A 23,115-nucleotide genomic window follows, 5' to 3' on the forward strand; every position below is an offset into this window, starting at 1 on the left:
TTGGAAGAGTTGTCAGTTTTTCTAGTTCAGTTGGGAAAAACAACCAACATTGGCTCGAGTTTAGCAGGACTTTTGGAGACATCCCATAGTGTTTTGAAGGAAGCTCCTGTTACTGGAAGAGATGAGCAGTGAGGACAGAGGGGTCCAGCTAATGAGCTTCACTCTGGAGCAAGCTAAATGCCTGTTATTCCAGAGGTTTGGGCAAGGGGCACTGAAAATTAGACCATGAGGAAGGGGGGGAAGCTGGTCATCAGTAAAGCTCATGGATGTGGATTGCCAGAGGCTGGAAAAACAGTGGCACCTTGGTGTGACAGTGAGGTCCTGCCCTTCCCAACCCACTCCTCTGGACATGCCTGGGGTGCATCTGGGGCAGCTTTCACTGTTCCCGAGGTGGGTGGACCAGTGCTGGCACAAGGGATGGGTGGGAAGGCATGGGAGGAGGGCCAGGGTGTGGATTTGGGCTGGTTTGTGTTGCTGTGGGATGCACCCTCGGGAGGATGTGACAGAGCTGGGAAAGACAAAACTCCCCGTGCAGCAGGGAGCACGTTAAGGCTGAAGAAACAGGGGAAAGAAGAAACAGGGTGGAAAACTGTGGCAAACACTCCGGAGCAGCGAGTTCCCATTGTGTGTGGATTAGCTGCCCGGCTGGAAAAAAGCCATCACCTTGCTGCCGGGAGTTCAAAGCCGGGTCAATGGAACAGGGATATATTCTTGGACTGGTACAAAGAGCTGGGGAAAAAAAAAACGTGGGGTGTTTGAAGTCCCGAGGCAGACAAAGGCCGTGGCTCTGCTGCTGAGATGGAGAGCGGGAGGGGCTGCGGAGTGTCCGGAGCTGTGCCGGGAACTCTTGGAAACACAGGAATTTCACACAGCTGTCAGGCCCCGGGAATGTGTGAGCACTCGGAGCACATGAATATTCAGAGCTGTGGCATGTGTCACTGCCAGAGGAAATGAAAAATCCCAAGTTTTCTCAGGGTTAGGTATCTGGGAAACCTCTGACAGCAACTGGGGATAAAAGCAAATTGCTGTTCTGCAGGGCAGGTTATCTCAACCCAGCTTCCCAATTAGCCAGCCCTAGTTAAGGCTGGCAGCAGGATCTGCACTGCTTAATCCATTCCTTTGGTGAGCAAGTGCCTGTTCCTTAGAGCTGTGTGTTCCTGCTTTGGCAGCCTGTGGCAATGCTCTGGGAGCCTGGACTTTGCTCCTTCTTCCTCTAACCTGGCATCACTTTTTTTTTTTTTTCCCTAGTGTTCCTTTTGTGCTCGTTCTATTAATAACCAGATATTGTGGATTTAGTGTTTTGCTCAGAAGGATCCTCCCAGCACAGACTGAGGTGCTTCCAGCCGTGCTGTCAGGCAGTGACAGATGTCCTTGGGTACAGTGAGTGTCCAGCAGTGATGGGGGCTGCCAGGATTAGTATTCCAGGCACAAATGTGCCCCTTGGAATATGCAAAGCACAGAGCAGCCTGTGCAGGAATGCCCTTGAAAGGCAAATTAAACCCAGCTCCCTGGTGGCTCTGGGGGAGTGGGAGTGCTCTGTCATCTGCACTGAGGTTCAAGTAGGCTTTGAGGTGGCTGATTTTTGTTTTCCTTCTGTTTTCCCTTCCCAGAAGGGTTTGCTGAAAGGGCAGGAAGGAATGATGGGTCCTTCTGCCTTCAGTGGGGAGCATTCCCTGACAGGAGAGTGGAGCCAGGTGAGGGTCGGGCTCTGCTCCCAGGTAACACGGGATAGGACGAGAGGAAACGGCCTCAAGTTGTGCCAGGGGAGGTTTAGATTGGACAGGAATGAAAAATTTTTCACCAGAAGGGTTGTCAAGCCCTGGAAGAGGCAGCCCAGGGCAGTGGTGGAGTCACTATCCCTGGAAGTGCTCAAAAACACATAATGTGGCACTTGGGGACATAGTTCAGTGGTGGCCTCGGCTGTTCTGGGGTAGTGGTTGAACTCGATGATCTCAGAGGGCTTTTCCAACCCTGATGATTCTGTGACTCATTGGTTTGAGTTCTTGCAGATAGTGTCCTTGGTGCAGCACGTGGATGTACCAAACCACAGCCCAAATGCATGTGAAAGTTAACTTTAATTTTCTCAGTGTTCATGGATTAAGCTGTAGGGATTCTGAGGGTGTTGCTCAAGTGACTCGTGTCAGTCTGCCTCTGAAATCAAGATCAGCTGATGTTCCTGACTGACTTGCTGCCCAGAAGCCCTTCTCTTCACTGACCTGTTTAAAGCTGGGATCATCAGCACTGTTTTGAGGGTTTAATGGCTCTGTCGAGGTGTTTCACCCCATCCAAGAACATCCCTGTGGTGGTACTGGAGCTGCAGCAGGGAGCAGTGCCCTGGAGCCTCATCCAGAGAAGTGTTTCTGCCCACAGAGCTGAGCAAAGCAGAGCTGAAATGCCCCTCTGGGCAGAGCTCCCAGGGGTGGGGTGGTGGGGCTGCCTCTGCTGACTCGGCAGCCCCGGGATGCTCCCGTGCTCTCTGCAGGCTGAGCACGTGCTGCACACTCAGCAGGTTGTCACATGAGGGTGATCCAGCTGATCTGATGTGCAGTTACAGCCACCAAACTGCGCTTTGCTGCTGGGAGAGAAGGTGGAAGGCTATGGTTTAAGTCTGGGTTTGACTCCTCAGCACTGGAAACAGCCTTATTTTGCAGTTCTTCCTCAGTCACCCCACGCTGTGCCTGCTGGTGTGTCTGACTGGGGTTCTTAGTCTGAGCTGCAAGATTGTCAGGACAGAACCTCCCTGTTTTTACTGTGCTACGTCATCTGTCAAAATCAAGACATACCTGATTTTTCCCAAACTTAGTTCCTCTTGCACCTCCTTTCAGAACTTTCTCCAGAGAAAAGCTGGCTTTGCTGCTAAAATCCTGGTTCCTCTTTTTTGTGTTCCCACACACACACACACACACCCATGTTCAGAAGTGCCTTGATGCTGTGACATCTGAAATACTTCCTGTGCATGTGCTGTGCTGCCTTTGCTAGATAAGCAATAGCTGTTCCCTTTTACAGCAGGCACGTCCCTTCCTGAAGAGGCAGATGTGGAATGTTTTCCCTGGGAACAAATATTTGCTGCTTTGTAATTACGGCACCTTAATTTCGCTTCTCTTTCCTTTCCAGCTCAGCGTGTGTCTGATTAGAGGCTACTGATGTCTTCAAAGAGGGGTGATGATGCCACACTCTTGTTCCTGGTTTGGGGCAGGATTTCTGCTCTAGGTTCCCTCCATGCTGGTTTTGTGTAGGCTGAGCAGAGCTGATAGAGAAATGAAACTAATAATCTGAGCTTTGGAATTGCAGTTTGTGTGTTGATTTTTTTTTTTTTTTGCTTCTTGTTTTTGCAGGAATTGCTCAGGAAGATAGTGTGCAAAAGGAATGGAAGAGAACACTGGTGAGTACCCTTGGATGTCTTACCACAGGTTGTGAACCTGTTCTTTGTTCCTTGGTTAAGCATCATAAAGGACTTGATGACTTTAAACTTGGTGTCTTCAATTGAAGTGTAGAAGGTGATTAGAAAACTATCTAGTTTGGCAGATGCATCAGTACTGTGGTGTGGACCAGATCTGATTTGAAGCTCTCTTGTACATCTGGAAGATCTTTTTTTTTGGAATTTCCCATCTCTGAAACCTGGAATACAAGTGTGCTGGCTGTCCCAAGCTCTTGAAAACAAGTAACATCCCCTTTCTTAGCAGGGAAGAGTCAAAAGCAATGAGCTGGTTTGAACAAGCCATAAAGGAGGATCAGCTCATGGTTGCTCAGAGTTCTTTTTCTGTATTTATTTCTCTAGGCTGTTCTGTCTTGCAATAGATACAGGATTTCTTTAATTAAAATTTGGCATTAAAGCTCTTGCTTTAGGCACTGTGTGCTGCTTGCCCTGAGGCAAGTAAACTCATCCCTGGTAGGTTTAACTGATGGAAGGATATGGCTGTAACTAAAACTCACAGATTTTTGGCTTAGAGATTGCCTTGAATAGATAGCTCTTCCATCTGTTTGGCTAAAGTGGCTAAAAAAACCCTGAGTTAAGTGGCCATTTTTTTCCCTACCATTGGCATGAGATTTGCATGAAAGCTCTTGCCTGCACCACGGGAAACCAGTTTGTGAAGCATATTGACCTCCCATCTTCTGGACCACAGTGCTGCAGTTGGTGACTTCTAACTCATAAACATTATTTCTAGATTATTCTGTGTGGTCAGGTGATGCCATCCTGAAAACCCTGGGAATGGATGTACCTGTCAGCAGGGCAAGGCTGCTTGGTGGGGCAGATGAAGGCCAGTTTTTGGCTTCTTACAGAGCTGGTCTGGTGGAGCCTGGTGGCCTGGCTGGACCAGCTGAGAGTTCTTGCATAAAAACATGTTGTGCTTATAGTCCTGGTGGCAAGAACTGCTGCTGTGCCCTCTAATTGTCAGCCTGTAAGGTGAACATTTAATCTGTGGTGGTTGCTTTCCCTTCTGATTTGCTTGTGGCAAACTAATCCCAAGTGATGACTTCTGGAGGAGGAGGAGGAGGGTGAAGTGTGGCACTGGCAGCTGAGAGTGGAGCAGTGACTGTGGAGGTGGCAGCTCTTGTCAACCCTGGGACAGAGCACAGGCAGAGCAGGGCCAGTTTCCATCTCTCCAGCCTGAATTACTGGGATGGCTTTGAGCAACATCCAGGCCGGGTTGGATGGGCTTGGAGCAGCCTGGTCTAGTGGAAGGTATCCCTGCCCACAGCAGGGGGTGGAACTGGATGATCTTCAAGCTCCCCTTCCAACCCCAACCAGTCTGTGATTCCATGAACACTGAGCTCTGCTTGTTCCCCAGGTCTCAGCCTGTGCTGGGGCTGCCAGCAGCCAGCTGTGTTCACATCACAAAGCTTTGTGTCCCATTTTATGTGCAGCTGAACCCCATTTTTGGGGTAGATCGCTGGGACACAGGGCTGGAGCCTGCTGAGGTTACTGCAAGCTTTAACTCCTGGTTTGAGCAGTGCTGGTGCCCTGGGATGTGAAAAGCCTCATGTTCTGTTTGCATTTTGCCAGCTTAAAGTAGAGTTACCTCCCCTTTCCCTCTGAACTACTTGAGCTGTGCCAGTTTGGGATGGAGTATCTGCACTGGATCTTTGCATGCACAGACACCCCACACAGCTGGTTGAGAAGCTTTACATGTTGCCTCCTTAAGTGCTGGGAGCCAAGAGCTCCACATTAAAGGCAGAATAAGCAGATGGGTCTTCTATTATAATTTCCTTAAAATTCCTTTGCTTTTAAGGACTCTCATTCTCCAAGTGCTGCTAAGCTCAGGACTCTTGATCCCGGAGATGAGGTAAGGCAGAGCTGAGCTGAAGTCCGTGCCCTTTGTTCCCTCCAAGCCTGGTGCTGTGGATGTACTGCTGTCCTCCCCTGGTTGGATATTAACTGCACTCAAATGCTGCATGGCTGGCGCTTGTTTGAGCTGCTGTGCTTGGAATGGCCACTGGGAATGCACAGGGAAGCATAAATCCTTTAGAGCTGTCAGGCTTCACTAGCCATGGGTGGGTGGGGGAGCCCTCCTTGGCTGGCTGCCCTGGCTAATTAAAAATGAAATTTGCTGTTGTCTTCAGATTTTTAATTCGTGCTCATCCCCGAGGACGAGTGGAAGCAAGGGCTGCAGGCAGCTGCAGTGAAGTTTCAGAGCTTGTCTATACATGGCTTTTTAGAACAGGTGTGCAGCTTAAAATGTGCTCTCAACCTTACCCTGAGTTGTTTTTCAAGTGTAGGGAAGAATGTACAGAAAATTCAGGCAAATCTTGGGATGTGGCCCTTAGCAAGTGACTGTAGGGTAAGTTGCCACATACAGCAATGGCCTTAAGCTGAAGGAGGGTGGGTTTAGGTGGGATATTGGGAAGAAATTCTTCCCTGTGAGGGTGGGGAGGCCCTGGCACAGGTTGCCCACAGAATCAGAGGCTGCCCCATCCCTGGAAGTGTCCAAGGCCAGGTTGGACAGGGCTTGGAGCAACCTGGGCTAGTGGAAGGTGTCCCTGCCCATGGCAGGGGGTGGAACAGGATGAACTTTAAGGTCCCTTCCAACCCAAACCATTCCATGATTCTGTGATCCTATGTCAGGTCTCTGCAGTGCTGCCCCTGAGGAGTCAGCAGAGCTGGGGCAGGTGGGAGGATGGAGGTTTGGGAGAGGAATAAATGAAATCTAAATATACACACGCTGCCAGGCCCAGCTTCCTCAAGGTCCCACCTACACAAGGGTTCTCTTGAAGGGAAATGTCACTGGGATACCTTTCCCCTCTTCAGATCCTTCCTGTGGTGCGGGTGAAGGATCACACTCTATTTTCGGAGCCTGTTTCTGCTGTTCCATCTGCTGCCCAGACCCCCTCCCAAGACCACTCACTCACCTTACCATGATCTGAGCTAAGTCTGGACCTTTCTCTTTGTCAGGGGATTGTGTTCTATCTAGTATTTCATCTGCCTGTAAGTCTGTGAGATCTTAAAAAGCAAAACATTGAAGAAGCGGGAGCTTTGTGCTTGGCAGGATGAGACTCACCTTGTGCCTGAGGTTCCTTGAAAGCTCTGCTGCCGTGTTGGATCCACCTAATGTGGGAGCAAACCTGCACTTCACCTGCCCAGTAATGAGAAGTCATTAATGAACAGCCTCAGAGGGAGCCTGGGATGCCTTTTCATGGGAGGTGTTTGCTGTTGGGTCCTTTGACCTGCTGGACTTTGGTGCTCTGTTGACAGTTTGTGCCTGTGCTTACACACTTCCTCTGCAGGTATTGGGATAGGAACCTTTAAGTGGTGTCCCTAAAAGGTTTAAATCCCTGTAGGACAACTGTGAAGCATTTTGGGAAATCAGTGAAGTAGCCTTTGCACACACAGGCTCCAACCCAAAGCTGCTTTTTTAAAAAAGCACTTGAAATACTAAGTTTATGGATGCTTTAAGAGTCTTCTGCAGTTACTGCCTTATACCAGGCTGACTTTCATCCCCTTTGACTTTCATCCCCTTTATCTCCTGCTGTGCTACTTTTTTTCCCAATTCTTTTCCTACTAAAAATAGGAAATACTCTTCAAGTCCTTCACCTTTGTGCAAACAAAGAAGTAATTTGCTTTAGCATCTGAGCTGACTCCTGGGCTACGTGCCTCAGAAGGAAACCAGTGTGATATGAATCTGCTGCTTCTGGAGGCACGGACTCCAAATATAGTCTGAGTAGGGGAAAGGGCTGGAAATGGGAGTGCTTAGTTCTTATGCCACCAGCTCTGCTGCTTTTTCCCAGCAGGATGCCTGGCTGGATACCCAATTCCCATTTTTATCCCCAAAAATCAGATCTGTACCTTCAGATGGTCACAGGTTCAAAACCATTATGGGAACCACAGAATCCTGGAATGGTTTGGGTTAGAAGAGACCTTAAAGCCCATCTTGTCCCACCCCCTGCCATGGGCAGGGACACCTTCCACTGTCCCAGGTTGCTCCAAGCCCCATCCAACCTGGCCTTGGACACTTCCAGGGATGGGGCAGCCACAGCTTCTCTGGGAAATCCACTCTAACCCCTCGCTACTCTCAAAGGGAGGAATTTCTTCCCAATATCCCCTTTGTCAGTGGGAAGCCATTCCCCCTTGTCCTGTCCCTCCAGGCCCTTGTCCAAAGTCCTTCCCCGGCTCTCTTGGAGCCCCTTTAGGCACTGGAATAAAATTATTCCAGAATAAAAGAACAGCTTTTTCGTTGAGGAAGACACAGAAGCTGTGACTTCCCTCTGAGATCCTGGATGTTATGTGTCCATGTGATACAGCACAAGAGCCAAAGTGGCCAAAGTGCCTGAGATCAACCCTTTAATTACAGTTGATGTGTGCTAATTTGCAAGCAGGCAGAAAGGCAAATTCCTACTGTTCCTTAGGCAAATTTAAAGGGAGGAACTGATGGAGACACTGTTTGACTTTTAAACAAGGTGCAGAAGCACAAGGTGCTAACCTGCATGAAAGCATTATTGTAAATAAGTCGAGTGCACTTGACAAGCCAGCAAAATACTTTGGGACGTTATCCTGACAGCCTTTTGTTCTTAAATTTGCTCTAGTTCTTTGTGTAATTAATGTGCTGAGTGCTGTCAGGGTGCTTGGGGCACTCTATGGGATGTCAGTGCTGGTTTTCTTCCTGCTGCATTTGCAAATGGTTCAGCTCAGCCATCCATCTACTTGGTGTGGCATTTTATACCCAATAATTTTCCCCCCCCCATCCCCCTGTGAACAACTTGAGGAGGTGTCTGAATTTCTGCTACCTTTCTCTCCTGAGCTACGAGCCAAATGTTTTACAGAGATTATTTGCTGACCTGCCAGAGACCTCGTAATTCTGTGACACCCCATTTGGAGTGACTTTTGGAGCTGTGGTGGTGAATGACTGTGTAGTTTGTACCCATATCTCTTGCCTGGGGGAAGGCAGAGGTTAACTCTGCTGTTTTTGTGGTTTTGTGGCTCAGCTGTGGATGTGCTGGGATGGAGAGGTGCTTTGGCCTCCAGGCTGGAGCAAGAGAGTAGCAAAGGCTGATACTGAGTGAGAAACCGTTGTGTTTGCTGAAGTGTTTCGTGATTGAATTGAGCTATCTTGTTCCTTGTGTGAAGAGATAAGACCTTGTAGGAGGTAGTCAATCCTTGGGGTAATTCAGGGCAACTCCCTGTGAAACAATGAGTGTGGAGCTCCTGTGGCTCAGTAAGTAGGACATGGAACAGGGGGGGCACAGGTTTCCAGAGTTTCTAGTTTTCATTTTCAACTTGTTGGACCTTAAATTCACCTTGCTCCTGGAACGTTGCCTGTAACTTCTGTCCAGAGATTGTAGCAGCTGATTTCATTGGGGTTGGGCGTAGGAGAGGAGCCTGCTTGGAACCAGAGGCAAACAGATTTAGTACAAATGGATTTTTTTTTTTTGTTAGTACTGTTTCTTCACACACAGAGTGGCAAACCTGGCCTTTTAAAAACAAAATGCTGAATGTTCTCACTGCTTTGCTGCCTTTGTGAGCTGTATATGGTGTGAGCTGTACATGGTGTCAGCTGAGCTGCTGGCGGGACAAAGCTGCTCCCAAGGCCCGGGGCTGGTGCTGAGCTGCACTCCCAGTGCCAACACTTGAATTTTGTCACTGCCAGCGTCATCACCTTATCTGTTTGGTGCCCATTTGTCCTGGAAAGGAGCCTGGCTCTGACTGCTGAAGGTGTCTTTTTGTCTCCTGAAGCAGAACCCAGAGGTGGCTTTTTTCCAGGCTGGACCCATCCAGCGGTGATGGGACCAGTGATAACTTGGTGACTTGACTGGGGGAGAACATTGTTCTTCAACCCAGCCTGGGTTTGTCGTGCTTTGTTAAGCAGAGATTTTAAGATTTCTGAAGGGTTTACTGCCTGGGTTGTGATAGATTTGTATTCCCTTGTACATGAAAACTACCAGCTGCTAAATTTCCCCTCACAGATCTGCTCAGCCCGTGGCACGCTCAGATTCTGAGCCGAGCCTTGCCGATCTAGGCTCTGCAGCGGGTCCTGGTGCCTCTTAGAGCCTGTCTTAAGGCCGTGTAAGCTCAGGCTTTGTGCCCTGGCGTAACCCACACGTAGGATTTCCTTTATCGCGGAATCATTTCGGATGGAAAAGCCCCTCGGCGTCCGAGGGTCTGTCCCGTGAGGGGCCGCGCCGGGGCCGCCAGGGGGCGCTCGGCACCGGCCCGAAGGCGGGTCGGTGACAAAGGGAGCCGGGAATGGGATGGCGCTCACCGGGATCGGGTGGGATACTGAGGGGAAATCCCTCCCTGCGAGGGCTGTGAGGCCCTGGAACAGGCTGCCCAGAGAAGCTGTGGCTGCCCCATCCCTGGGAGTGTCCAAGGCCAGGTTGGAGGGGGCTTGTGGAAGGTGTCCCTGCCCATGTCCCACCGGCTGGATGGGCTTTAAATGTCGCTTTGAATCCAAACCATTCTGGGATTCTATGAAATGCATTGCTGTAGGATATTCCCGTGCAAGAGCAGAGCCCTGGGGGTCTTCCCTCTTTTGTGTGTGGGGGAAGAAACAAACCATGAAGGGGCAGCCAAGCAGTGGCCGTGGACATCGGGAGCTGAGGGAAGGGCTGGAGCTGTGTCAGGGCAGGCTCAGGTTGGATATTGGGAAAAGCTTCTTCCCCCAGAGGCTGGTTGGGCACTGCCCAGGCTCCCCAGGGCAGTGGGCACAGCCCCAAGGCTGCCAGAGCTCCAGGAGGGTTTGGCTGATCCTCTGGGGCACAGGGGGGGACTCTTGGGGCTGGGCCTGTGCAGGGCTCAGGGTTGGACTGGATGATCCTTGGGGGTCCCTCCCAGCTCAGCACATCCTGGGATTTTGTGGCTTTCATGGGCAGTGCAGTGGGGTCTATTCAGCACCATGTCAGGCTTAGTGCCAGCATAATAAGACTGGCCTAATTGGTGTAGCACATCCACACGAGAGCCTCCCTCTGCACTTGAAAAGGTGGAACTTAGTAACACTCTGTGCTCCATATAAGAATCCTGTAGAAAGTCACATCCCGGTTCCTGTTCCCTGCTCCCCTGCAGGCTCGGAAGCAGCTCTGTAACTGTTTGCTTTGTGTGCTTTCCCTTTCCTTCCCCAGCCTGGCTGCACCAAGGGACTCATTTCCAAGGTGAGGTGAGCAGGGAGTCATGGCTTGGCAAGGAAAACCACTCCTGGAGGCTCCAGCACATCAACACCTTCTCCCCAGGAAGGCAGTTGGGCTGAGATTTGAGCCTGACCCTTGATCTTTGAGAGGACTGTAACCAACCTGTGCCGTGATTTTCGTTGAAATTCAACCAAAAAAGATGAAAAAGCTGCCCCACTACCACCACCACCACCTCCAGCCCTTTGATCTTAACATTAAATCTTGGAAACTTTAGTGGTGATTAGGAAAGCAAACACCGTCTCTTCCTGCAGGGAAGGCAGGAGTTTGTTCTGCCCAAGCACTGGGTGTTGCAGGGGTTAAGTTACAGTTTATCTTTGGGGGAGGAAAGGAAAATCTCTCCCAAGTAATTAACTGTAGATGCTGACGCTAATGAAGGGGCTTTCAAGGCTGGGACTCGTGGGGGGTGATGGGAATCCCCTGTTGAATCAATGACATTACGGCCTTAGGAGTGATTCTGCAATTATTAGGCTGAAATGATGTTGAACATGAAGTTAATCCTGTTATCTCTCAGATATTGAGCAAACTGCATGCTCTGGATAACTCTGTAATGGGATTATAGGAGTCAGTGTGGCACCCTTGGCACTCCCTATCTGTCCAGGGCTTTTGCTCATTTTCCTGGTCAGGATAAAGTATTGGTGAGGCTTCCTAGAGTTAATTTTGGGAGGCGGTGTCTGGGGCAGTGTTTTCCAGCTCCTTTTTAGCAAATTAATTTGGTAATGAACACCCTGTTGCCTCCTTGAAGCCATTCACTCCTGCACTGCAAAGATCCCTTGAGCCCGTCCCTAAATAAATGTTTAGGAAAAGAACTGAAGAACAAGGACAAGTTTAAAAGGAGACTTCCCTGCGTCACACCTTCCTGGCATCAAGGATCTGCCGTTGAGTGAGTTCCTGTGGCAGAGTCACAGTTCTGGGCCATCCTATTTGCAGGGAATAATCAGCTCTGGTTTTGAAAGTCCCATTTTGCATCCTGTGGTGACTGTTCTAAACAACAGTAGCTGGTGGAGGGTTTAGAAGGGATTATCTTGAGCTTGTTTTTAAGCAGTCGGGAATAACTACAAGTTAGCCAGTGTCAGGAAAACCCGGGAACCAAAATGATCATGTAGAGGGGAGAGAGAAGAGCCATAATGTGTGTTCAGGCACTGGCTGGTGGTCATTACAGATGGGTTTGTTTTCCTGTTGGGCACAGGCCTCCAGGTTTGAGTGGCCTGACTTCCAGGCAGGGTTTGGATGAGCTGGAACAGCGACTTTCTCGCTGCCAGGTCCAAGCTACAACAGCTGGTTGCAGCAGGACAAAACACACAGGGACTTAAGACAACCACATCTGGTGCAGAGGTGAAGCCCCACACCCCAGTGAGAACTAGAGTTTGGGTTTTTCAGAGTTGTGGAAAACATTTTTTTTTTTCTCTGCTCAATTACCACTAAACCAGGCCTCTTGCTTTCAGCATCACTATAGAAGTGATTTCTACAGCACTCACTAAATGAGCAGATGTTTTTGTGCCAAACCAGAAATTTCCATAAATATGGGAAAGTTCCGTTATTAAATGGTCAGTCAGCTTTTAGTTTCCAAGCTTTGATTCTTTTTGTTTTAAAGACTGATCTCATTAAAAAACTGCAGATTTTTTGGTGAGGTTTTATTATGGTTTTTTTTTCCTACTCCCTTGAGGAAGCTGAGGATTGTTTTGGAAGCTCCAAGGAGCTCATTTCCAGCAGAAATGGGCTTTGGGGTTGTTAATGACTCTGTGTCTGGGCTGCCTCAAAGAAGGCAGTGAGAGGACATGGGGGCTGGTGTAGCCAAGGGGCCACCTGGGATTTTTAAGCCCAGTTTAGGTGCCCAGGGGCCAGCCAGCCCTGCTGCTGATAAGGTGATGGATTTAGATGTCATCATTGTAACCTGTAATTCCAGGGAGCTTGAGGGAAGCCCTGGGATAATTCTCACACCCAGGGATTTGGTGCCTTCCATGAGCTTTTTGAGATGGCAGTCCAGCACAGGAGCCAACTCCAGATTTCAAGCCTGAAGTGCACAGAGGAGTGGTTTGATATTTATGTTTATACACCCTAATTCCTGTGCACCATATCTGTGCTCCAGGGTAGCCTTGCTGTAACTGCTCCTGAGGAATCCTCTTACTGGAGCCATGGATTTCAGCTCTCCTTCATGCACCTTTGAACAAGGTCTGATAGAGGAGGCACAGAGCCCTCATAAATAAATTCATCCAAGTGTTTCCCACTGTTCTTCTCAGTGGCTTCCCTTTGAACTTCTTGTAGATCTTGCTTGTTCTTCCTGCAAGCTGAAAACCCCTGAACTTGAGTTTTGGTGTCTGGTATGTTCTAGATCTCAAGCAGGGAGATCTTGAGGAGTTTCTGCTGATACTCTCCTGTCAAATCTTTCTCCCTAATCAGCAGCATTCCCTCTTTGAGGGTTGGGAAGCGTGTGCTGTAACCTCATGGAGCCATGGGGTGCAGAGTGGGGCTCTGTGGGTGCCATCACATCATCCTTTGATCCCAGCCCCTGTTTCAAGGTGTTTAATTCAGGTGTGAGGCTCCCAAAGGCTGCCCTGGGCAGGAGTGGGGTGAATCCTGCTCTGTCTACCCTGCTGTCCTGGGGGGTTTCTGCATCCAAGTGAAGGTGGGACTGCAGCTCCCAGCAGCCTGGCTGGGAGCTTGTTTGCTGACATACTTGAAATAGTCGTGTGCTGTAACTCTTATGCTGCAGAATTTGTCTGGGAGGGTGAGTAAATATTTGAGGAGCTCACTATCCCCAGGCTCAGGGCTGTTCAACAGGGGGATTGAGCTGCTACTTCAAAGCCCGTCCTTGATGGTCTGTGGTTCAGAAATAGGTCTGGTTTAATTTATTGTGTTCAGTTCTGGTCTCCGCAGTGTAACAAAGACAAGTGGAGCTACTGGAGAAGGGCCAGCAGAGGCCACAAAGATGATGAGAAGAGACTGTGGGAGCTGGGCCTGGTTAGTCTGGAGAGGAGAAGACAGAGGAGTTCTCATCAATGAGCAACCAGGTGTAGAGGGAGGTATAAAAGGGTTGGACTAGAGATGATCTTTAAGGTCCATTCCAACCCCTAAACATTCTATGACATATTTCCAAGGGGTGTCAGGATGGTGCCAGGCTCTGTTCAGAGGTGCCCAGCAACAGGACAAGGAGCAGTGGCCATAAACTAAAACACAAGTTTCACCTCAACAGGAGGAAGAACTTCCTTCCATGGAGGGTGTCAGAGCTCTGGAACAGCTGCCCAGGGAGGGCTTGGAGTCTCCCTCTCTGCAGATATTCCAAACCCACCTGGGCATGTCCCTGTGTCACCCGCTCTGGGTGACCCTGCCTTGGCAGGGGGTTGGACTGAATGATCTCCAGAGGGCCCTTCCAACCCTAAATATTCTGTGATTCTGTGAATTTAACCCCATTTCCTCCCGACTGTGCAGCCCCATGCCCAGCCCTGCCAAGTGGGACGAGAGGGAAGCATTATTTGAGTCTCTCAACCTTTTTTTGGCTGTTGTTTTGGTTTGGTCACTGCTGTTGCTCTACAGATGCAGGAGGAAGGGAATGAGGTGAAATCATGTGAAATGAGGAATCTGGGAATGTGTGAAGGGTCGTGTGTGCAAGGGGGGGAGCAGGTCAGGGAGAAACAGCTTCCTCCAAGGTTAGATCAGCTGTACCTTTGAGCTGTTGGTGTTATCTCATCTCTTGACATTTCCTTTAATTATATGAAACGACCTTGACACCGTAAACAATTCCCATGGCATTGTCTCTGCACTTGTGAGTCAGAGTGATGTGTAAACAGCACTTGGTTTGGGGGACCTGGGCTCTGTATGGCCTGGGACACAATCTGATTTTTGTGCCCTGTTCTCTTGGTGCCACCGTCTTGTTTTCCCAAGGCCTCTCCTTTCACAACACAACCCCTTTAATCACGTCACCAGCAGCCTTTTACTCCTGTTTTCAGTTTTGAGCCTCGCTGCTGCTCAGAGACACCTCAGTGGTTGAGCAAGAGTCAATATTTGAGGAGTTGAGGTTGAGGTTCACTCACTCACTGTCTTGCTGATGGTTCTTGTCTGGGTGTGACCCGTGGTCTGGCCCTGCCACTGTTTAGGGTGGCCCGTGGTAGATCTATGAAACATCACTTGGCCAGATGCACTTCCTAAGTGTTATCTTGTTCCTGAAATAGAGAATAAAGCCTGTATCAACATGAATCACAAAGTTGATAAACTGGAATGGTTCCTCTTGGAGTCGTCTTCTTGTATTGGGCAAATATTTATCCACATTGTTTCCAAAGGCATATTTGTGCAATAGAAGGGAGGTCAGACCTGTAATTACCTGTTAGATTTACTCTGGCAGAAATGGCTTGTAAAAACACAGTACGTTTGAAAGGAAGCTTTTAAACCTCCTCTCTGTGTGTGAACCTGAAGCTGTGGTTTAAAATTTCAGATTTTATGCGAGTTTTCAGTTGCAAAAAGTACTTTCCTTGCCGAATTAAAGTGCCTCGACCCAAATTGATCCGCAGTTTCTTTTAATTCCTGAACTGTGGCGAGGAATTTGGGTTCCTCTTCCAGCTATATCTGCTGGAGATGATCAGAAGCTGAGGTTGTGTGCCAGACTTGCCTTGCATTTTAATCAGGAGCTTCTCGTCTGGTCAATAATTAAAGCAGAGCAGGTGCGGTGGGGAAGTTGGGTGTTCCCCAAAAACTAAACCAAGGCGCTTTTGTTGGTCTCCCTGGGCAGAGCCAAGCGAGTGAGGGGTGGTGGGATGCCCTGGCACTGCCTGGCTTGTGCAGTAATTTGGAAAAAATGTAGTTCAGACTGGAGAGCTGTAGGTGTTGAAGGGTGATTTGAATTATTGGTGTGGTGTGGCTGCTGCGAGTCCGTCGGGGCGGCACAGCAGAGCAGAGAGGTTTTGCTGCAGTTTCAGCTCTGGGTACGAAGAGCAAATGCACTCGCTGAGACTTTTGTGAAACGTGAAAAAGAGGAAATGGCTTTTACAGAGAAATCTTGCTGCCTTTCTTTTCAGTTAGTGTGTAGGCAGAGAAGCTTGCAGCTTATTTCTTGAAGGATTAGGGGTAGGAAGAGAAATTTGGGATGAGTGTTTTAATGGATCAGAGCCTGTGGACCGTGACCTACACATTGCAGACTAACTTATAGAGTTACAGTGCTACCCCTCAGGGTTGATTTTAATTTAATCTGATTTTAGAGGTTTAATATTTACTAATATTCTTGCTGTTAACTTTCAGTCTCCATTGCTGGGCTTAACAGAGTTTGTCCCATTGGTTTTATAGGTGGCACAGATGGACTCACCTCTGCTGAAAGACTCGATTATTTTAGGTAATGCCTGCACAAGGCTGTAAAATCTGGTGAGTTAGGTGTGTCCTGGAAGGCAGTTTGTGGTGGCTGCTCACTTGGGAAGAGCTGTGTGTGCTGTGCTGGGCCAGCCCTAAAAGCAAGTGCTGGGCATTGCTTTGGAAGGAGGGGAATATATTTTTAATTTGTGCAAAGCTCTCTTAGTTTGGTCGCTCTTCATCTCCACGTTTGGCAGTGGGAAGCCTCAGGTGATGTCCATTTGTAGTTTCTGCTCTGAGTTTTTCCTGCAGGAGAGGGTTAATCCAGAGCTGAGCTAAAATGCCATTCTTGTTTCTTCTCTAAACAGTGCAATAATTAATGTAATTTTCTCCTCCGTGTTTTTGCTTAATGTGCTCCTAATAACATAGCTGGAAGTGGCAGATGGGTATCCTGCCTCCGAGTGCTTCGCTGTTGGGAATACGCCGATGCTTTCCTGGAATGTCTCCTGTATCTGTGCTTCCTTTGGCTTCTGACCAGAGTTTCTCGTTAATGCTGCTTCAAGGTGCTCCAAAAAGTCGTTTGTCAGCTTTGGAGGTTCCCTTGCCTGGAGATGGCAAAGCCATGAATCACCGTGGTGATGGAGTTAGCCAAGATGTGACTGAATCTTTAATTTTGTCAGGATTGCATTCCTTAGCATTCCCTCCCTAGTAAACAAGAAAATACGTGGCCTGTGTTGTAATGGCAGTGAGTGGTGGGGAGGCATCAACGTTCCCAGTACTGGCTGAAATCTGCTTCCATTGGAAGCTGTACTTCCACTGGAAAACAAGGCTGGGGGGTATTTTGGCCTTAAGCTCCTCTGGGTCCAAAGACCAGTTTAATTCATCATTTTTTTAGCCTGTTCCTTGTGACAATGAAGCAATTCCTTTTTGTTCCAGCCACTTGCTGTGATCTGTGACCACGGGGCTTTCCAGGAGCACGGCCTCACCTTCCCAGAGGGGGGGCTGGAAGTGCTGTCAGCCAGCTCCTTGGAGAGGAGTGCTCTTCCTCCAGCTGTGCTCCATCCCAGTCAACATCTGGGCTGCTGTGGGACACAGATGCTCACCTTCCCTACCAGGGTGGTGGTTCCTGGCATCCTGGATCTGGTGCCCTTTGCTGCCTGGGATGGAGCAGCGTGCTGACTAACTGGTGGGGACAAGGGGACTGGAGTGCTCTGGGAAATAGGAGTTTCCCTCTTGGAAATGCCACAGGAAGCGTGGAGGAAATCATGTGCTGTAGGAGCGGTTACCTCACATTTCTGTCTCATCCAAACCAGCGCCCTTTCCACCGGAGTCTGCGGGGCCTGAACAATGCAGTGCCAGCTGCCTTATAAATAACCCATTTTCCACTTCCACGCCGGCTTTTCATTCCATGTGAGGAGAAAGGAAGAGCGTCACGTTGTGTTGGTTTGTGCCCTTTCAGAGGGGAGCACGTTAATGATTCCCCCTGCTCTGTTTTAGTGTCAGAGCACAGCCCAGAAATGGTTGTTGCTGCAGCCACCTGGTGCTGGTACACGTAGATATAATAGCTCTTATTTTTTTGTTCATATTTTCATTCTGCCAAAGCTGAACACAAAAATTGTGGTGAAACCAAGCTGATCAGAGGGATGGAGCACCTCTGCTACGAAGAAACACTGAGAGAACTGGGATTGTTCAGCCTGGAGAAGAGAAGGCTCTGGGGTGACCTAATTGTGGCCTTTCAGTGCCTGAAGGGAACTACAGGAAAGATGGAGAGAGACTATTGACAAGGGACAGGACAAGGGGGAATGGCTTCAGGCTGACAGAGGGCAGGGTTAGATGGGATTCTGGGAAGAAATTCCTGCCTTTGAGAGCGGTGAGGGGATAGAATGGGTTTCACAGAGAACCTGTGGGTGCCCCACCCCTGCAAGTGTCCAAGGCCAGGTTGGATGAGGCTTGGAGCAACCTGGGATAGTGGGAGGTGTCCCTGCCTGTGGCAGGGGAGTGGAACAAGATGAGCTTAAATGTCCCTTCCAACCCAAACCATTCTGGGATCCTCTGAAATGCATTTCTGTAGGACATTCCCCTGCAGGAGCAGGGCCCTGGGGTCCTCCCTCCTGGTGAGGTGGTCCCTGCGTGAGGATTCCAGTCGGGTGCAAGGAAAGAGCCTCAAACACTCCGTAGCTCCTGCTGCCTCTGGTGATGGGGCTCTGCAGGAAAACGCCCCAGCACCCCTGGTTTTAAATACCCAGCTCCCTGTGCAGGGGTGGGATAATGCTGGAGTGCTTTTGAATGTTCCCGTGGCTGACTCATGGAACACCGAGGGCTGAGTCACCGCGGGTGAATGCGGCGCTTCACGTCGGGGTGAACCCAAATGGCAGCAACACCAGCTTCATTAGAGGAGCTAATATTGGGCTCATTATGGGCTTCATTGGATTTTTGAAGTGAAACAATCTAGGAGAGTTCCTTTTGCAGTGTATATAAACAGATTATTAGCATGGGAATGCCAGGGGGTTAATGGGATGCTGGGCTGGATGGAGAGGAAATGAAACTTCAGATGTACCCCAAGTTTTGGGTGCTTATTGCCCATCCTGTTTTGTTTTAGCCATCTGACTCTCCTGAAATCCCATAAAATTTTCATGCAATTAGGGTTTTTTCCTTACTATATTTCAAAATGCTGAAGGGACAGTCAGCTGTTTCCCTTTTTGCTTTCCTTTAGAAAGCTCTTTGCTATTCCAAGCTTTTCCTCTTATAAAGGTCTTCACCTGTCCCTGAGGAGCAAAAGATTTGCTCTGGTTTCTTCTGGTTGCTGTTCAGCCAAATCAGATGGCCCTTCTCATTATTATGGGAATTTTGGACATTTATTGCTCTTCCTTGCTTGAAATGTAGGTTTTCCTTTATCCCAGGTGTCCAGTTGGACAAGGGCAGGTTGCTTTGTCCCGTATTTTCCCCCAGCAGAAACAAAGCACTCTGGAAGCAGAGGGTTCCTTGGGAGCAGAGCTGCTCTCACCCTCTGTCCTCGGGCTACAGTTGAGGCAGGAACATTTTTTGGTGGTGGTGTGTTTGCTGGGGCAGAGTTTGCACCTCTCCTTCCAGAGGTGGAGCTGAAGGATGGACTGGCAGGTTTTTCTGGCCAGGAGTCCACCTAGAAAATAATGATGCTGGTGACACTTTTGGATTTCTGCTGTTTTGTGCACTTTATCAGTTCTCTTCTGGTGGGGTTTTGTTCTTTCTCCCCCAAAGAGGAGAGAGTTGTGGCTGATACTCCTGAAGGATGCTGGAAGTCCAAGCGAAATGCGATTTGAAATGCAGATTTGTATCTCTCTCTTCATTGAGCACCACAGCCCTGAGTTTGAGAAGGAAATATTAATACTGCTGGTACAACCTTTGCCAAATAATCCTGTTATTGTGATTGTCTTTAAGACCTGATGAAGGATAGAGAAATGGGAAAGGACTTTATTTCACAGCCTGGTGAGTGCCTGTGTGGAACCAGAGCCTTGAGTAACTGTCGTGCATCCCTTGGACTGCAGCCACTGTGACTTTAATGCATTTAAATAAATCTTTTATTGAAATTTAAGCTAATGTTTCATATTTTACTAATGTAGAAGTAAAGGGTCAGGGGTATGATTATGCTTCTGTGCTTTAACAGCCTACCTGTCCTCTGTTCTGCAGCAGAGCTTTGTGCCCTCTGAACTCACAGCAAATGCCTTATAAAATGCAATGGCTTTAATTCCTTGGAAGCCAAGCAGGTCTAGATGCAGCGTTCTGTAGCATTCCCAGCTGCAGGGATGTTTTTTCCAGACCTCCTTCCAAACTGGAGCAGCTGATTTACAGACCTGGAGAAACCTTCCTGCCTCTATCTCTGACCTTTGTGGGTCTCTCTGCCAGATGGCAGCGAATTTAAATGGCTTTTAAATGGCCTTTTCTTTGTCTCAAAGCAAAAAGGTCTTCAGTGAGGTGGAGCATTCCTGGGAATGCTCACAATGGAGATCAAAAGTGCTTGGGAGGGTGGCTGTGGCCTGAGCAGACAGAACCACAGCACGGAGATGTCCGTGGTGGGAGGTGGAGAGGAGCAACACTTCCAGGAATGTCCGTATTCCCTGTGGGAGGGAGGGCAGTGCTATTTGCTATCCGCCTCTGTGGGTCTGCTGATCCCCTGCTCCCCTCCTGCTCCTGCTGTCCATGGGATGGGGGATGTCCTCAGCAGCAGGAATCCAGGACAAGCAGGATGCACAACGTGCACGAGTGTCCTCCTTCCTCCCGCGTTTTTGCCGCTCTGCTTTGGCAGGGGAGGGGATTTGCAAGCTGCCTGTTGAGATGTTTAGTGTGTTAGTGGGGGAGCCAAGAGCACCAGGTCTCCCAGGTGTGTTTGTGGCTCAGGTGAGGTGTTACTGGATTTCAGAGCTACCTCTTGACCTGTTCTGGGGTGTTCCTGCAGTGCTGCCTCCCCCCATCCATGGGGCTGGAATCCCGTGGTGTTTGCTCTGGGCAATGAGCAGCATCGACTGTTCTCACCTGCACCAGCCCAAATCAGCATCTTGGATCTTGTTGTTTCCCAGAATAGAAGGTTTTCCTATTGGGATTGCTCACTGGGTTGATATTGAAGTCGTGCTCCTGCTGCCCCAACAAGGACAGGGACACCAAGGGCAGCAGCAAATCCTGGTGTGGTTAAACCTGCCTTTTCCTACAGTGGGAAGGAGCCAACCTGGATGTGTCACACGGGGTCAGATTCCTGGTTTTAATCCCTTTTATGCTGCAGCAAATTCCTGTATATTTTTGAAAACTGCTTTTCCTTCCCCCCCCCCCCCCCCCCCCGAGTTAAGATTAAGCTTCTGGATGTTTAAAGGTTTTCCCACTCCTCCACAGTGGGGTGTACAGGGAAATGAGTTGTAAATTCACAGAAGTCCTAACCCAAATTTCAGTGACAAATTAAAGGTTTCAAGTGGACACATTTAAACTCTGGAGCTCTTTGTTATTGTGATGTAAATGCTGAGGGGGATGTTTGTTTTCTATTCGTGTGTCACAGCTTGATGGTTAAAGTAACAAACTCTTACTTTCCTTGTTAAATTTAAATTTCCCTTTGTTAAATTTAAATTAAACAAGAAGACACGGCTGCCTGCTTCCTGGTAACTTTAGTGGAGAGGGGAATTGCTATGAAACTGTACTTTTACTATCCATCTGGCAAGATGCATATCAGCTCAGGCACTTTAAAGTTCCCTTTGCCCTGGGATAGTGCAGCTCCCACAGCACTTAGAGCACGGGCTGTGTCATCCCTGACTGCCTTGCTTTGTGTTTAGAGGGCTCAGGTGGGGTGTTCCCTCTTTGATCCCATTTTGGGAGGTGAAACCCCTTGGTTGTTGGATCCTCCTCGAGGAAAACACCCCCCGCTCTCCTTGCTCCCAGCTTTTCCTCTCTCCTTGCTAAACTCGAGCGAGGGGTGTTGATAATTCGGATTATGCAGCTAAGTGGCTGGAGCGTGGCTGACTGTCTCCTCCCCTTCCTGAGCTTCGGCCCTAGCCAGCTCGGCTCTGGAATGACAGGCATTCCTGCGTGAAGGGAGCTGGCACGGACACCTATTTATGAGCCTGGAGTGCCCGGCCATGGGGTCCGGGGAGAGCCGGAGCCGTGCCGGACCGTCCGACACCGGAGCCGTGGCCTGAGCGCCGGGAGCCGCCTGGCTCGCCGGGCTCCTTCCCAGCCCACGGCGTGGATTTATCGTTCTAAAGGATTGAAGCGCTCCCAGGGTAGAGTTTTCCTCTCTCTCTCTCTCTTTCTCCCCTCCCGCCTCTTCCCCGGGAGCTGCTCAGGACAGGATCCCATGGGGCAGCCGCACTTCTCCAGACCGGTCAATCCAGCTGCTCCCGGTGAGTAATGGAGGGAGTTCGGGGCTGCGGCGGGGCAGGAGCGCAGGTGGAACGGAGGAGTTGGGAGGAGTGGAATGCGGGGCTTGTGTAACCTGTGCCCGGCTGGGGAGAGAAACCAGAGAGAAAGAACTCCCTTTCCTGCCTTCCTCCTGCTCGTGGCACATGCAACATGTTCCCTGATCCTCAGACAGACTCCGGGACGCTGTTTTTAGGGACAGCCTCTGCCTGGCGTGGATTCAGGGATACCACCTTCACAAAGCACTTGGACAGCAGTAAAATTCACCTGTGTGGGGCAGGAGCCAGCCCTGATAGTGATCCCGGACCAAAGGCACCCGGAGTTGCCTCCTTGGGCGTGATGTCACCCAGTTTTGGGGGCAGCTGTAGCAGCTTTTTGGGGGAGAAGGGCTTGGCAACCATCTCCCTGCTTGTTTTCCCTCTGCACTGTGAGGTATCTCGGTAACAGACAGCCTGGAGCAAACACAAGTGTGTTAAGCCCTGGAAGCAGCTCCACTTCCCGGACACAGTGTTATTCCAGGGCTGTCGTGGGTGCTGTTCCCGGCACTGGCAGTGAGGAGACTTTCCCATCCTGCTGTTCCCATTTCTCTCATCCCCACTTGCTGTCACCTGGCTGGGCTGAGTCGTTCACTCTCACATCTGTAATGTGGGATAATCTGATTTTTTTAGAGAAACACTCAGCATTGGCACAAAGCTCCCCCAGACAGACATTATATTTCTTCATTCTTTTTAACTTCTATAACTTTGAACCTACCTGGTATTTTCAGGGCTCAGATGAAACCAGTGATTCTCTTCTCCCCAACAGTCTTGTTCAAGAGCTGCTAAAAATAAAGTGATAGTCAGAGTGGAAGGGAGAAGTAAAACTTCAGTTGTCTTCACTGTACTGTCAGTGCAGATTAACAGCATCTTCTCCTTGGATTTATTCAGTTAGAAGCCAGCCTGGCCAGTCTTGGGCTTTTCTCTCATCAAGCACGAGTAACAGTGGTAATTTCCAGGGGAGTGGGCTCTTGGGGTAATGACTGTGCTTTGCCAGCAGACCTGGTGTTTTCTCAACTGGTCATTTGCTCTCTGAAGTCTTTTTTTTTCGTGGCACAGCTCCCACAGTTCCTACTGATTAAATGGTGAACGTGAGGACGTGGTTCTTGCATTAACTGTGGCAGGATGCTGTTAAAAAGAGTCCTCTGAAGATTATGGTGATTAGATAAGTACAAAACACAGGGAAGCAGAGGGCTGGGACTGTTTGGGGCTGTTTTGTGACCACAGCCTTTTATTGCTTTAAGGTCAGGATTCACGTCTTCCCTGGACCATTCAGGAAATGCACATCAAGTTTTTAAAGCTGTTATAGGAAGCTTAGAAA

The 23,115-nt window shown here is 49.3% G+C and overlaps 1 protein-coding gene across 6 annotated transcripts in view; it reads left to right on the forward strand.

The window, feature by feature from the left end:
- PHACTR4 (phosphatase and actin regulator 4) overlaps positions 1 to 23,115 on the forward strand; it is a 63,996-nt gene that overhangs the window by 20,485 nt on the left and 20,396 nt on the right. For 3 of the 6 annotated variants that reach the window (XM_064635021.1, XM_064635020.1, XM_064635022.1), the window contains one exon: positions 3,336 to 3,382. In XM_064635021.1, the coding sequence (XP_064491091.1) occupies positions 3,367 to 3,382 (16 nt within the window). In that variant the 5' untranslated portion in view covers positions 3,336 to 3,366. Of the gene's footprint in view, positions 1 to 3,335; positions 3,383 to 5,231; positions 5,286 to 20,116; positions 21,744 to 23,115 lie in introns of those variants that run through there. The other 3 variants (XM_064635024.1, XM_064635025.1, XM_064635019.1) reach the window with 2 other exon arrangements.

The sequence above is a fragment of the Pseudopipra pipra genome, chromosome 24 (genome assembly GCF_036250125.1).
Source record: "Pseudopipra pipra isolate bDixPip1 chromosome 24, bDixPip1.hap1, whole genome shotgun sequence".
In the NCBI taxonomy this organism is placed as follows: domain Eukaryota; kingdom Metazoa; phylum Chordata; class Aves; order Passeriformes; family Pipridae; genus Pseudopipra; species Pseudopipra pipra.